The sequence below is a fragment of the Marmota marmota genome, unplaced genomic scaffold (assembly GCF_001458135.2).
Source record: "Marmota marmota marmota unplaced genomic scaffold, marMar, whole genome shotgun sequence".
Lineage (NCBI taxonomy): Eukaryota > Metazoa > Chordata > Mammalia > Rodentia > Sciuridae > Marmota > Marmota marmota.
The window spans coordinates 9,709,076-9,724,241 of record NW_026000196.1 but is presented as its reverse complement, the minus strand read 5'-3'; the positions used below and the strand labels follow the sequence as shown (position 1 = coordinate 9,724,241).

General features: G+C 43.5%; 1 protein-coding gene across 1 annotated transcript; it reads right to left on the bottom strand.

Moving 5' to 3' along the window:
* Positions 1-13,430: 13,430 nt before the first annotated feature.
* Positions 13,431-14,825, bottom strand: LOC107148349 (sperm motility kinase 2B-like). Its single transcript, XM_015492983.1, has one exon. The coding sequence runs from the start codon at positions 14,823-14,825 to the stop codon at positions 13,431-13,433; it is 1,395 nt and encodes a 464-aa protein (XP_015348469.1).
* Between the last annotated feature and the right edge of the window lie 341 nt (positions 14,826-15,166).

Below are 15,166 nucleotides of genomic sequence, written 5' to 3'. Positions count from 1 at the left end.
ATGATGGCTGGATTGTTTGGTAAGAGTATGATTAATTTTGTAAGAGACTGCCAAACTGGCTTCCAAATTGGCTAGTACATTATTTTTCCTTCCCACCAGCAATGAATGAGAGTTCCTGTTGCTCCGCATTCTTGCCAGAATTTGGTGTTGTCAGTTTTCTGGATTTTGGCCATTTTAATAGGCATGTGGTGGTATGTTACTGTTTTAATTTGCATTTCATGATGACATATGATGTGGAGCATCTTTTCATATGCTTATTTGCCATCTGTGTATTTTCTTTAGTGAGGTATCTATTCAGGTCTTTGGCCCAATTTTTAATCAGGTGATTTGTTTTTCTCATTGTTGCATTTTAAGAGTTCTTTATGTATTTTGGATAATAGTCTTCTATGATATATGCCTTTTGCAAATATTTTCTTCCAGTATGTGGCTTGTCTTTTCATTCTTTTGATGTTTAATAATTTTTCAGCCTTGGGAAATCTACCTCATACCTTTAAAACTGTTTCTTCTGGTAATGCTTCTAAACATTGCCTAAGTAGGACCAACTTAAGGTTTAATTAAATAATGTATGGAAAGAGCCTAGGACTGTATATCACTCAACAAAAAGTAAGTGTTCAGTAGGATTGGCTAGCATTGCCACTTTTACTGTTTAACGTAAATAAGGTCATACTTTCTAGTGCTATGCTGCAATATTACCTAGGCTGAGTGTCAGGCTCATCACAGTACTGTCCTTTTCCAACATTTCCCCCAACCTTTCTCTATATATTCCACATTGATTTCTTCTCAAACATGCACCTTTTTTATGTAAGATTATTTACTCAAGCATTAGACTTTGATAGAATTTTAAATTCATCAGTTAAAATTTGATAATTCAATTTTTGATGGCTAAAAATGTCAGGATTTCACTTTCATCTTTGAAGGATATGTTTTTCTGGGCATGGGATTCTTTCTTTGCTCTTTCTCTTTAGTTCTTTAAATGTATTACCCTATCATTTTCTTGTTTGTATAATTTTTTTAAAAAAAGTCTATAATTTTTCTGTTATCTTTTACCTAATGTGTCATTTTTCCCTGAGTGGTTTTTAGGTTTTTAATATTTTTTTTCACTAGTTTTCAGCATTTTAATTATGAAGTTCTTTGGTGTAATTTTATTTGTAGTTGCTCTGCTTGGGTTTCATTGAACTTCTTGGATATAAATTTTTAAAATAAAATTTGGAAAACTTTCAAATATTGTAACTTTATACATTTCCCCAATAATATTCCTTTCCTTCTTCTAAGAACACATATGTTGGAGAAATGATATTGTCCTACAGATTATTAAGGCTCGGAACATTTTTAAGCCTTCTATTGCGTATATTTTTGTTTAGATAGTTTCTAGTACTCTCTGTAAGACTGACCTTTTCTTCTGCCATGTTTAATCTGTTAGACTTATTAGACTGTTTACATTGCAATAGTGTGTTTTTCTGTTCAAAATTTCTATTTAATTCTTTTCACGTGTAGTTTCTTTTATCTACATGGATTATCTATTTGTTTCTTTTCTCATTATGTCCATCTTTACTGCCAGATTTTTAAATATGTGTACCATATCTTAATATTGTTGTCAGTTAATTCTATTATTTCTGTTATTTGAATTTATTTTTATTAACTGATTTTTCTCCTGGCCATGAATTGCCAGTTCTTGCTTCTTCATGGACCCAGTAACTTTCTGTTTTATGCCAGACAGTGTGATGCTATATTGCTGAGTATCTGCATTCAGTTGTCCTAGTCGTATAATGTGTTTTCTTCTCATAGTCAGGTAATTTACTTCCAAGGCAGCTTGTTCCTTCAAAGACTTGCTAAGATGGGTCAAAGGTAGCTTTTATTTTGGGCTAGATTAGCCCGTCTGCTAAATCACCAGTTTTCTGACATTGCTAATGAATACTACAGATGTTCAACAGTTTCTCTATTGTTGGCTATTTAGAATTTAAGTGTCTCTCATTCTTCTGTGAACTTCAGTAGTGATTCAGATCACAGTTTATTATCAGTCTTTTCTCTTTAGATCTTGGATTTGTCTCATAGAGTCTCTGTACATGTCCAGTGCATTATTTGGCTAAAGACTTGAGGAAACTGTTATGTAGTTCTTATAGCTTTTTATATGCATATATCCCTTCTCTTTGGCACCTGTCCTGAAAATTCCTGCTGCCTCAGTAGCCCCAAATTCTGTTTGGAGCTTCTCTTCCCAATGTCTTAGTATGGAAAATACTAAGTATGACAGAAATGTAGGGTGATATTGGGTCTTAACTATTTCTTTTTGCTCTAAGATCAGGGTCCTGTACTGCTTGTTTCTTAATATTTTTTTAAAAGTTCATTTCATACCTTTTTTAGTTTTATAATAATAGAAGAATTAATAGAATCATTTCCAAAAATAGAGTTTATGACTTACATATTTAAAAGACCATCCTGGCTGCTATGTGAACAATGAAGTAAAGATAGAAAGAGAGAAAGCAGGTTGACCAGGTTAGAGGCTACTCCAAAAGTCCAGGTAAGAAATGATGCAGGATTGGGGTATAGAAATTGAGTTTTACTGGAGAGCTGAGGAAGTGGAGATTGATCATTGACATTCTTATTCTCTACGCATGTGATTTATTGGTTATTTCTTAAACTTTTTATATTGAGAGACTTGGGAAATTGTTTGAAATTCTAACAAGGAAGTTTGCAAGATAACACATACATTTAGTTTTATCTACACAGATATCATCTGGATGTACGTCAGTAGATTTTCCTGTGGATATTGAGAGATAAAATTTTCATTTTCATATTTTTGGACAAATATAGTGAATGACATTTTGAAAACTGATTTTATCAACACCACTTTTAGTTACTTCATATCTTAATACATACTAGCATACAAGAGAAATGGTATTTTTAGTTGTTCCTCATAGCACACCAAAAAAGGAACTTGTTACCTTCCTCTCAGTCTTACAGAGTATACAATCAGTAAGTCAATATGTTTTATTAAATGCCCACTGTGCATAGGACTCTGAAATAGGAATTGTGGGAAGGTATGAATCAAAAGCGAAGGTATTTTTGTCTGATCTAAAGGAATCATGCAACAATAGTAGAGAAAAGATGGGCCACAAGAGGCAGGAACAAACTGCACTCTTCATGCTGGCAAGGGGACTGGAGTGAGAATCAGGAAAACTGGATTTAGTCCTCCATGTCTGTTACCTTTAGGAAAAAAAATGGGATTCCAAGTGTTCAGCTTCCTTATTTATAAACTATATGCTGTTCATCTAAGTCTAGAATTTTTATTCATTCAGTCCAGGGAGCAACCTGGGCATGAGAATTTCTCAAAGCTCCCCCAGGTGGTTCTAGTTCGCACCAACGGTTGAGAACCACTGACTGGGCTATGCAAACGGAGAGAGGTAGCTGGGATTCAACAATATGTAGCAAGCAAAAGTCCAACCACGTGGGTCTAAGAAAATATTGAAAAATTCAGCAAACCCCAACATTTCCTAAGGACTGGTGAAGCAAGTGGTGGAAGTTTCTATGGAGCTGAAGAACCTTGAATAGATAATAACTGGTCATGTTAAATTCAAGGCTCTGTGTCATTCAGGGTTCCACAAAAAGAGAGATACACATTCAAATTGTATAAATATAACAGAGTTTAAAGATGTGGGCAGGGCATAGGGAGACTTCAATGGATAGTGTGGTATCTAGAACTAATAAGGTTGGATCTTGTTACTATTTCTAGACTGAAAAAGGTGAGGGACAGAGCAGCTACAGAGTCTAAGAGGACTCTGGTGAGGGACCCTCACAGAGCCAGCACCACCTTCAGTTGAAGAATGCATGTCCCATGGCAACCCTGGGAAATGATCTGGGGACATAAATACCTCCATCTTTCTCCTGCTACCCTCCCTTCATCCTACCTTCTGGTAGTGCACCCCCTTGGTGGAACCTCCCCAGAAGCCAGAGGGCATGGCCCATTCTTGCAGCCCAGGTTGTCTGGTCTCCTGGGTTCAGCAAATGGAAAGCACTCAGCACAAGTCGTTTTCAGCAGCCAGCACTAAGTGTCCCAGAAAATCAAAAACAACACTCCTTCACCCTCAAGGCTGGGTCTAGGGTGCTGAAGATACTGGAATGGAGAAAAAGTTAAGTATACATAATTAGTCTCTTAACACTGCGTGGTGGTTCTAACAGAGCATATTTACAAAATAGCCTAGAGTGTTACACTCGGCTATCCTGGCAGCCCTACTCCAGGGAGTCTGTGCCAGAATAAGAGGCTATAATTTTACAAAGCCATCTGGAAGCAAGGAATGTCACTAGATATCCTTCCAAAGGTGGGGTGCCAAGCACCCTGTGGACTCCTCAGAGTCTAAAATGTCCAAAGGAAAGCTGTTTCTCCACTTCAGGAAAATGCAACAAGAGCAGAAAGCACCTCCAGGACTGGGCATCAGCAATGACTGCAGAAATGGCAAGTGGCATTTGAGAGGTCATTTATGACCTCTTAGAACACAGGTGAGGTACACTTGTTCTTAGTCACCTCCTTTCTAAGAGCAAGTAATAGAAATCCAATCAGAAGAGAGTAATTCAAAAAGGAAAGATTTTTAAAATGTTTTTGTTAGTGCATTACAGTTATAATAGTAGTGGGGTTCACTTTGACATCATCAGACGTGCATGGACTGTAATTTGCTCCATTTCAATCCCCAGTGCTTCCTCTTTCAATCTACTCCTTCCTGCTTATTCCCCTTCCTCTATTGATATTCCTTCTGCTTATTTATTTATTGTTTTTTACAAAATAATCGTTGCTTTATAGATATACATAAAGCTGAAATTCACTATGTATATTCCTATATGTACACGCACAATTTTGTCAACCTTTTTTCCACATTTCTTCCCATTTCCCATCCCTCGCCCCCATCCCCCTTTCTCCACTGATTTCTCCTTTATTTTCATGGTTTCAGTTTCCCTTTTCCTCCTTATTTTACTCTAACTCCCTCATATGAGGGAAATATTTGACCCTTGACTTTCTGAGTCTGGCCTATTTCACTTAGCTTCATGTACTCCAGTTCTATCGATTTGTCAGCAAATGTCATAATTTTATTCTTCTTTATGGCTGAGTAAAACTCAGTTATGTACATACACCACATTTTCTCTATCCATTTATTTGTGGATGGGAATCTGGGCTGGTTTCATAACTTGGCTACTCCTCCAACAGGGGATTAACACCTAGAATATATAAAGAACTAAAAAAATAAAAAATACTTAACATAAAAAATGGGTAAAAGGAGTAAACTGAAATTTTTCAAAAGAAGAAACACAAATGACTAACAAATTATGAAAATATGTTCAACATCCCTGGCAATCAGAAAAGTGTAAATCAAAACTCCTTTGAGATTTCACATCACTCTAGTCAGAGTGGAAATCATCAAGAAAACAAGCAACAATAAATGTTGGTGAGGATGTGGGGAAAAAGGAACACTCATACATTGCTGGTATGAATGCAGATTGATGCAACCATTATGAAAATAAGTATTGAGATTACTAGAAAACTTGGAATGAAACCACAATTAGACCCACCAATCCCACTCCTTGGTTTATATCCAAAGGACTTAAAATTAATTAAAAATTTCGCAGCTACAAAAATGTTTATACCAGCTCAATTCACAACACCTAAACTATGGAACCAAACTAGGTGCTCTTCAACTTCAAATATATATATACACACACACATACACATACACACACACATACATACATACACACATGCACACACAATATAATATTACTTAGCTTTATAGAAGAATGAAATTATGGCTTTTGCTGGTAAATGGATGGAATTGGAGAATTTCTTGCTAACTGAAATAAGTAAAACCCAAAAAACCAAAGGCTGAATGATTTCTCTGATAAGCAGATACTGATCCATAATAGGGAGGGGCAGAGAAAAATGAAGGAACTTTGTATTGGGCAGAGGGAGGGAGGGGAAGGAAGGGGGTGTGGGGATTAGAAGGACAGTGGAATGAGATGGGCATTATTATCCTATATAGATATATGACTGCACTACTGGTGTGACTCAGCACCATGTATAGCCAGAGGAATGAGAAGTTATGCATCATTTGTGTACCCATGTCAAAATGCACTCTACTGTCATATATAACTAATAAGAACAAATTAAAATATTTAAAAAATTTTAAAAACTCAGCTCTGCCATTTGCCACCTACATGACTCTGGGAAGGTCACCTACCATGTCGGAGCCTACCTTTTTCATCTTTAAATGGGATAATTATAGTTCTCCCCTAGGGTAGCCGTGAACATCAATAAGAATACTTGTGTTAAGAGCTCAGTCTAGAGCCTGGCACCAAAAGTGTACCCACTAGGCAGAGTCACTCAGATTGTTACCCAGTCCAGGTTTAGAAGCTCATACCATGGTAAAGTCAATGAGAGACATGAGTTAGGGGAAGGAATGACTTTATTCTGTTGCCAAAGAATGGAGAAGAGGGAGCTTTGCTCCCAAATCACTTCTCCAGTGCAGAGGGATGGAGGATATGATTCTGCACAGGATAGGAATAATGGGCAGCAGGATAGCCTCATAGGAAGGGGAGTATTCACGTCTTTCTGGGGAATGGGTGGAGATCTTCCAGAAACTCAGGCAAGACAGAGATGCCCAGCCACTCCTGCCACTCCAGTCATCCATTGAACATCTGCAGGCCCTGTGCACAGGAAAGAGCTCTGAGCCTGGGCTTTCCTGGGATTGGAATAAGGCTTGATATATGGAGTATTTACTAAATGAATTGGTTTTGGAGTGTGGAGGTCTCCTTCTACTCTCTCGTCACTCATTCACCTAAACTGGCATTGATTCATGCACCTGGCAATCACTGAGCTTCCATGTGCCAGGCATGACCATGGGTAAAAGGTGTAAAGAGACTGTGAAGGCCCTGCCAGAAAGCTGCCCAGCTGCCATGATGCTGGGTACCAGGCCTCTGTCTTGGGTCCCCTCCAGTATCTGGGAGTGGGGGGAGGAACCCAACTCAGGAGAGTCCTAGGTCATGGGCATGCTGGTAGATGCTACATTGTCCATGGTATTGGTTGGAGGTTCCAGGAACCAGGAGCCAGACAGGGAGGTGAGGACTGTGCTGTCCATGTGTGCAAACGCATGACATGGTCCACACAATTGCTTCAGGAAGGATTTCCTTGGGCTGTGGTGCAAATCCTTCTCAAAGCTCCTCTGCCACATGAAGGAGTAGTGTCAATCTGGGATGCCTTATCCTTATCCTATTGGCAGCAGCACGGTGGCTCCCTCAGCCAGGGCTCAGCGCACTGAGTCCCACAGCTGTCCACCCCATGTCCACTGGCAGTCAGCATACTCACCATTGGGAAAACCCCTGGTCTCCCCATATGGCAGAGGGTGATTACCACAGGTTTTGCAGTCAGGCTGCCTGTTCCCAATCTCAGCTCTGCCATCCACTGGCCCTAGGTTTTGTGAAAAGTGACCCAGTATCCTCTTTGAGCCTCAAATTTCTCATCAGCAAATGGACATAATTAGTAGAGCCAGCCCCCCGGGTTAAGGATTAAATATCATCACCATGCTAAGGCATGGAGCCTGGTGTATAAACAACACTCAGAAAATGTTAGATGTGCAAATGCCCTTTTCCCAGAAGGGCAGAGCACCTTCCTGCTCAAGGACATTGGGATATAGCATTCATTCATTGACTCATCCATTCCTTATACTTCTAAATTGGGTGGGCCAGGATGGTCAAGTACACAACAATCAAGGGAGGCAAACTGACCCTCACTGGCTGAGTAATCTTGGGAAAATGACTGAACTTCTCAGAAACTCAGTTGCCTCCTCAATAAAACAGTAATAATAACAGCACCCACCTGTAGACTTGAGGATTCGATCAGTGCTGCAGTCTGCCGCAGTCCGGCTGCAGCAAAATAACCAGGGGGCGGGGGGCGAGCAACTTGTGTACATTGATACAGCAGGAGTGGGAGCCGTTTATTGTAGGACAGGAGGGGTATGTATATATATTCCATACAGCTTATCTTAATTAACATAAACTCAATACAGCAGTCAACCAATAAGGAATCTCCACACTTAATGGCTCACTGGCGATACTTCACAGACCACTCCCTCTGGCATTTTGCCAGGCGCCATCTTGAATTGTTTACAGACTCCTAACAGATGAGAAGACTCCAAAGAGCACATGGCACACTCCCTGACCCAGAGTGAGGGCGGATAAGCCTTAGGAGCCTCCGCACAGTCAAAGGGCTGGAAAAGATGTGATTGTGGGAGGCCTGGGGAGGAGTCTGCCCAGCTGGTATGGACAGGGAGGATTCCTGGAGGGAAAGCCTTAAGGAGGCACAGGAGTTAACTGGATAGACAGAAATGACGGCATGCGCAGCACCCACTGACCTCAGAGAAGATAGGGGTCCTGCAGAGGTGGCCTTCACTCCCCTTGCCAGCCACCTCCATCCTTCACCCAAATACACTCCACCAGATTGAAGACTCTGCCATCTGGGGTCAAGGACCTGGGGAGAACTGCATCACCGCTGGGCAGCCAAGCCTAAGACCAGACTCAGGCTGTACACTCTTTTCACTCGTTCACCAGTTTAGGCATTGATTCATGCACCTGGCAATCACTGAACTTCCATGTGCCAGGCAGGACCATGGGTAAAAGGTGTAAAGAAGACTGTGAAGGCCCTGCCAGAAAGCTGCCCAGCTGCCATGATGCTGGGTACCAGGCCTCTCTCTTGGGTCCCATCTAGTCTCTGGGGGTGGTGCTTTCTTAATGCCACCCAGGGCTTTCACGAGCAGTGACCTCAGTCATGAGTGAGCTAAGAATTCCCCAGGAAGCTTGTCACTGTGAGGCTGCCCACTCCCTCAGTCAGCAGGCCTGCAGGCTCCAGGATCTGCCTTTTACAGGCACTCCTACAAATTTGCAGTCGTCATCCCAGGATTGTTCTTGGAGACACAACCCTCTAGGTTCACAAGTCACTAAGAATCTGTGACCTACAACACGGAGTCTGAGCATCCAGCTCAGTCAGGGACCTTTGCACCGACCTTGTCCCCTTCCTACTCCACCTCCAGCCCATTCCTTGGCACTTGCCACAGGGAACCCTGATTATTCGCCCTCTCTACACTGCCGTTTCTTCAAGACCAACTCCAAAACCACTGCTCTGGAAGCCCTCGCAGACTCACCACTCTGTGTCACCCAAAACGTAGGGACTCACACACATTGTGCCAGACTACAAGAAGTTCTGTTGCCTGGATGAGCCTGCATATGGTTGGAGGTCTAATGAAAGTGAGGGTGACCAGATGTGCCTGGGACCCTGTCGCAGGAGAATGGGTAAGGGACCTGAGTGTGTGGCCTGAAGAATGGAGCACAGGGGGTGCCTCCATCTGCTGCAGGCCTGATGGGGACAGGGAACAGGGCTACTGAAGGTCCACTGTGTGGCTTTGGGAGGACAGGCAGGGCCATGGAAAGGCAGGTCTTATCTCTGATGAGAAAAGGTATCAACAGCTTTCTATCAACAGTAGGCATGCAGGGGATGTCAGGAAACCTGCACAGTACAGGACCTGCCATTGACCAGATCATCTCAGTGGTAGGGAGTGGAGACCTCCTACCTGGGCCTGAGGCTTGGCAATCAGCTTCTGGCTCTTAGTCTCCCACAAGTAGCTGGGGGACCCAGATAAGTCACTGATCCTGCCTGACCTTCCTTTTCTTATTTCTCCAGTGGAGATACTGTGCACTTGGACGAATCCCTGGGACCCAGGCCCATATGAGAGAGTGGAAAGGGAAAATACACTGTAAACAGTCAAGGGCTCAGCCTTCCCCAGCAGGACATGGAACCAGAAATGAGAAGACAACAGACTGGACGACACACAGAGTAGAAACTTCCCTGTGAAGAAAGAGCCCAGAAGAACATTAAAAGAGACTGATCTGGCAGGCTGGGGGACACAGTGCCAATATTCACGATAATATGGTTCACAGATAAAGCTCCTCACAAATTAAGAAAAGAGAAATGGACAAAGGATATTTTAGGGGAAATACTAGTAGGCAATAAACATGAAAAAAAATTTGTACATTTTATCACTATTCCAAGAAGTTTCACATTCAAAATACCAGTGAACTCACATCTGTTTCTAGCAGACTGGGAGAGTTTGCTGCTGCTTTTTGGCACTGGGGTGAACACAGGGCCTCACGCATGGGTGCAGGTCCAGTGCTCCAGCAGGGAGCCACCTCCCCAGGACTCAGAAACATTTCTGAAGACCAAAGCTTTTCGACATCAACAAGAACGTAGTGATGTTGGGTTTCCCACACACCTTCTGGGAGTGTACATCCACAGGACTTTTTCAGATCACAGTGGAACAATATGTCTGTGTTTTTCAGGACCTACCCTTTGACCCCACCAAATCTCTTACAGGAATGGATCCTGCACTAATGATTGCCAGTGTGTCCAAAGGCGCATAGACATTAGAGAAAAGCCAGAGGAACTCAAGTGTCCACAATTAGAGGAACCCTGAGGTAAATGCTGGTACCTACACATGGGATACAAATGAGGCAATTTAACAAACAATGTAGGTCTCTGTGCACAAGCTGAGAAGGTTTCTAAGATGTGTTGTGAAGTGACAAAGCTCAAACCCCAATATAATAAATAGCTCATGGCTTTATTTTTTAAAACCTTGAAGGAAGGAGGTATGAATGGGTGTGCATGTGGACACAGGCAATTGTCAGGAGGGGTGTGCACATAACTTGTGGTTGCTGCTGGGAATGGGCTCTGGTTGAGAGCAGGGTTTGGGGAGCTTCCAGGTTGGGGCACTACATCCCTCTTTATGGATGAATTTCATACAGTGAGCACTGCTGTTACAAAAAAATAAAAAATAAAAAATAGCCAACAGGGTGGGAAGGGAGAGCAGGTCCACCCCCCTACCTGGGTCCAGGACTGCTCCTGGCCCACACGTGGGACTACTGGTGGCCTTTGCTGTTCATTTCTTTCCAGAAGCCCTTCTTCCTCTCCCCTGCCTCTCTTGGCACAATCCACCCTTCCCTGCACCTCATCAGTGCCCCACCTCACAGTTGGCTTCTGTTGCATAGCAAATGAACCACCCCCCAAACCACAGGGCACATCCCCATGAACATGTCTTCCTCCCTGTGTGGGACATGCAGCTATTCAGCTGAGGTGGGGGGATAAGGAGGGCTTACTCATGCATCCCTGGGACAACTAGAGCTGCTCTGGTGGGGCTGGGACACCTTAGCCACATCGGGCACCCACCCATGTCTTTCTCATAGTGATGTTAGAAACATAAGAGGCCAAAGGGGTGGGGTAGGTGGGGTAAGAAGGAACGGAAAGACACAGGATGCCTCAGGAGGCCTGCACACACAACTGGCCCCTTCTCATTTGCATCTCTTTCTACTGACCAGAGACAGCCACAGAGCCAAGCCCAGGTTCTACAGGAAGAGATCCATTGCACCTTTTACTTTAGGGGAACTCCAAGTCACATGACCAAGAGCTTGACTGCTGGAAAGAGTGAACAATTGGGGCCCTTAAGGCGATTTCCTTCAGACACCATGAAGAGGGAAAAGAGGAGCCAGAGAAAGGGACGGGTTTGCCACCAGGTAACCAAAGCATCCATTGTACACTTTACTCATTCCCTTGTTTTATGCTACACTATTGTGAAAAAAAAACCAAACAAACTACTTTTTGCAAATTCATTCCATTATTAATGAATATTTAAGTCTTTTCTACATTGGGGCTCCATTCACAAATGATCCCAAGTGTCTTGGTGCACATGGAATCATGTTTCTGTTGCGTGTGTTCCTGCCATGGAGTAGAATTGGTTGGATCATGGGATATGAGTGTTTCCAATTTAGGTAAATGATCCTAAACTGTTTCCCCACATCTTGTATGGAGTTATACCCTCACCAGGAGTTTATCAGATTTCCTGATAAAAAGTTCCACTTTCTAGACAACATTTCAGAAGGGAGTTCATCACTGTAGATGTTAGGGAGAAATAAATTGCATTTTAAAAAACCTGGTGAACCAATGATTTCATATCCTCTTACTGGAAAGACAAGCCCCCACCCCCTTCTATGATTTATCAAGATCATATATAGAGAGATCTGTTTCTAAGTTCTTTATTTTTTATCAACAGTTTACTCTTCTTCAAACCAATATAAATTACTTTAATCACATCATTTTCATAATGATTCTTGATATCTACTGAAGAAATACTTCCAATTTCATTTTTTAACAAATTGTCTTGGTTGTTCTTGGCTCTTTACATTTTTCCAATAAAGTCTTACACACTACAAAATTCACGCTTTCAAGTCTATAGTTCTATTTTTTTTTTGTCCTGGGAATTGAACCAAGCGTTTCTTTACTTTAAAAGGGACATATATCCAAGGCCTTTTTTTAAAATTTGAGACAAGTTCTCACTATGTTGTTTAAGGCCTCACTAAGTTCCTGACACTGGCCTTGAATTAGTGATCCTGCTGCTCAACCTCCCCAGTTTCTTGGATTACAGGTGTGCAACTCTGCACCTAGCTATCAGTTCTGCTACTTTTAAAGTAGTCATGTTATCACAATCAAGATACAGTTTCCTAACCAGAGCAGCTCCCCAGTTGGGCTGGGGCTGTAGTTCAGTGGTAGAGAGCTTGCCCCGCATGCACAAGGTCCTGTGTTTAATGGACCAGCACCGCAAAGGAACAATTCCCTTGTGATATCTGCAGGCAACCCCTGCCTCTACCTCCAGCCCCTGGCATCCAATGGTTGGATTTCTTTCTCTTTTCTAGAATGCCATATGAATGGAATCATGCACTATTGAAGCCTTTTGAATGTGGCTTATTTCTGTTATCATAAATTATTTTGATTTTCATCCATGTTATTTCCGTTAACATAAATTATTTGATTTTCATCCATGTTTGTTTATATCAGAAGTATTATCATTTTATTGCTGAGAGCGTTTTACAGTGTGGACATATCATGGTTTGTTAGGGGACATTTGGATTGCTTCCAGAGTGAGGTGATTACAAATAAAAAATTATGCTAATAAAACGATTGTTCAAAATGTTTATAGTTTTTTTGTTAGCAAATTTCTCTGAAACAAATTTAGTGAGAATCATCCCAGGGGAATGGGAGAAAGGACAGAGGAGCAGGGCAGAGGAAGGGTCCCAGGGAAGCAGTCTCTGATGTCTTCTGCAGGTGGGGGCAGAGGAGAGTCCTGATGTCCCGATGGATGCAGAAGGGTGCTTGGTGCTTGGTGCTTGGGCAGAAAAACCTGAGGTCGTTGACACATCTTGCTCCTGCAGTGGTTCGGAGTCCACACATCTAATGCCCATACAAGGTGTCAGGATCCACAGAGCACAGGGTCCTCTGGCTGTCCACTGATTTTGCCTGGGTCATCTCTTTCCTTCACTGGACCTACACTTAATGAAGCTGCCACCTTTCTGCCCTCTTACATTGGAGCCAACTTATTGCTGACATGTGGTGTGCAACAACACAGTTCTCGGACACAGGTAGCAATCCTCCTGTCAACCCATCTCAAGAACCTTCTGAGGGCATTGAGTTGCCCAGAGTCAGGCTGAGGGCCTACATCAGGTGTGGAGGCCCCTGCTGGCTGCAAGTGGAGATGGAGAGCAGGCTCACTGGCACTCCTGATGTGCTTCTGCCCTGCCTGCCTGGCGCCCTCAGGCAGCTGAGGCTCACAGGGCAAGGGGAAGGTGCTCAGGGCAGGCTCGCTGGGGCTCCTCTTTGGGAGCACTGGGGAATGGGAAAGATCCACGGGATGTGGGCAAGGCTTCACCCTGGGAGGCACAGGCTTCCCCTGGAACATGCAGCCTGCCCCCTGGCTTTTCTGGTGCTGGAGCAGGAGGTAGGTAGCCATGGCCGCATTGAACTTTCTCTTGGCCAGGGACACCCAGGTCTTGCGCAGATCATAACCCATATCAAACATGGTGGTCAGTATTTCAGGGTCTGGGCGTATGGGGATTGGTTCACGATAATCATGGGGTAAATCCTGCTTACCCTGTGTCAGCCATGGATGCTGAAGGATCTGCTTGGCTGTGGGCCGCTTCTGGGGGTCCAGGGTCAGCATTTGGCAGATGAGCATTCGCGCTGCCAGGGAAACACAGGGAGGGTTGCGGTAGGTTGCCAGCATGATCTGACTCAGCATCTCCTTAGAGGTGTTGCCACCAAATGGGTACCTCCCTGTCAACATAAAATGCAGAATGACACCCAGGCTCCAGATGTCCACCGGGGGCCCCTCATACGCTTTCCTCAGGATAATCTCGGGGGCAAAGAGTGACAAAGTGCCCCAGAACTGGTGCAGCTTCTGCCCAGGCGTGAACCTGGCACTGAAGCCAAAGTCAATAAGTCTGGCGTGGTTTCTGGCATCCACCATGATGTTCTCTGGCTTCAGGTCTCGGTGCACGATGCCCTTGTCGTGGCAGTAGCTCACGGCACTCACTACCTGCCAGAAAAGTCTGCGGGCCTCTTCCTCCTGCATGCCACCCTGTGGCACGTGGTCCAGTAGCCGACCCCCACCTGCGTGTTCCATCACCATGTAGATATTTCTGTGGGTCTCAGCAACCTGCAATAACTGGATCACATTGGGATGCTCCAGGCTCCTCATCATCTCTGGTTCGGAGAGGACCAGGAAGTTCTGCCTTTTCTTCCGCAGGACTTTGATGACCACCTCTACCCCAGTCAGGCGATGGCGGGCTAGTTTGATCTTGCCAAACACGCCAAACCCAATGTCCCTCAGGACCTCATACTGGTCCCTCAGGACTGCCTTCTGGCAGGACCTGGGCCCCTGCAACACAACACTACTCTCACTACTCTGGCTATGCATCCTAAGCAGGAACACCAACCAAGGATGCTAGCAAAACAAATAAAAATAAAAATAAAAACAGACCAAAACAACAAATCAAAATCAATAACAGAAACAAGACAAAACAACAAACCCAAATCAAAGAACCAATAGCCAAGGACCACCAGCAACAACTGCCAACCGCCAACCACCAAAAGTACTAACTATCATGGAGTCGGACAGGTTACCACCAAGAGCTTCCTGTACTTGTGTACAAAATCTCAGCCAAGGTTACTCTCTTATATACCTGCACTTTGAAACTTACTCACAATGGCTCCTTGTGACATTAGAGCAATTAATTGCTCTGCCATGCCTGGCCATAA

What these genes read in the sequence shown, in the direction of transcription:
- LOC107148349 (XM_015492983.1), bottom strand. Translation starts at nt 14,825, where the DNA reads ATGCATAGCCAGAGTAGTGAGAGTAGTGTTGTGTTGCAGGGGCCCAGG.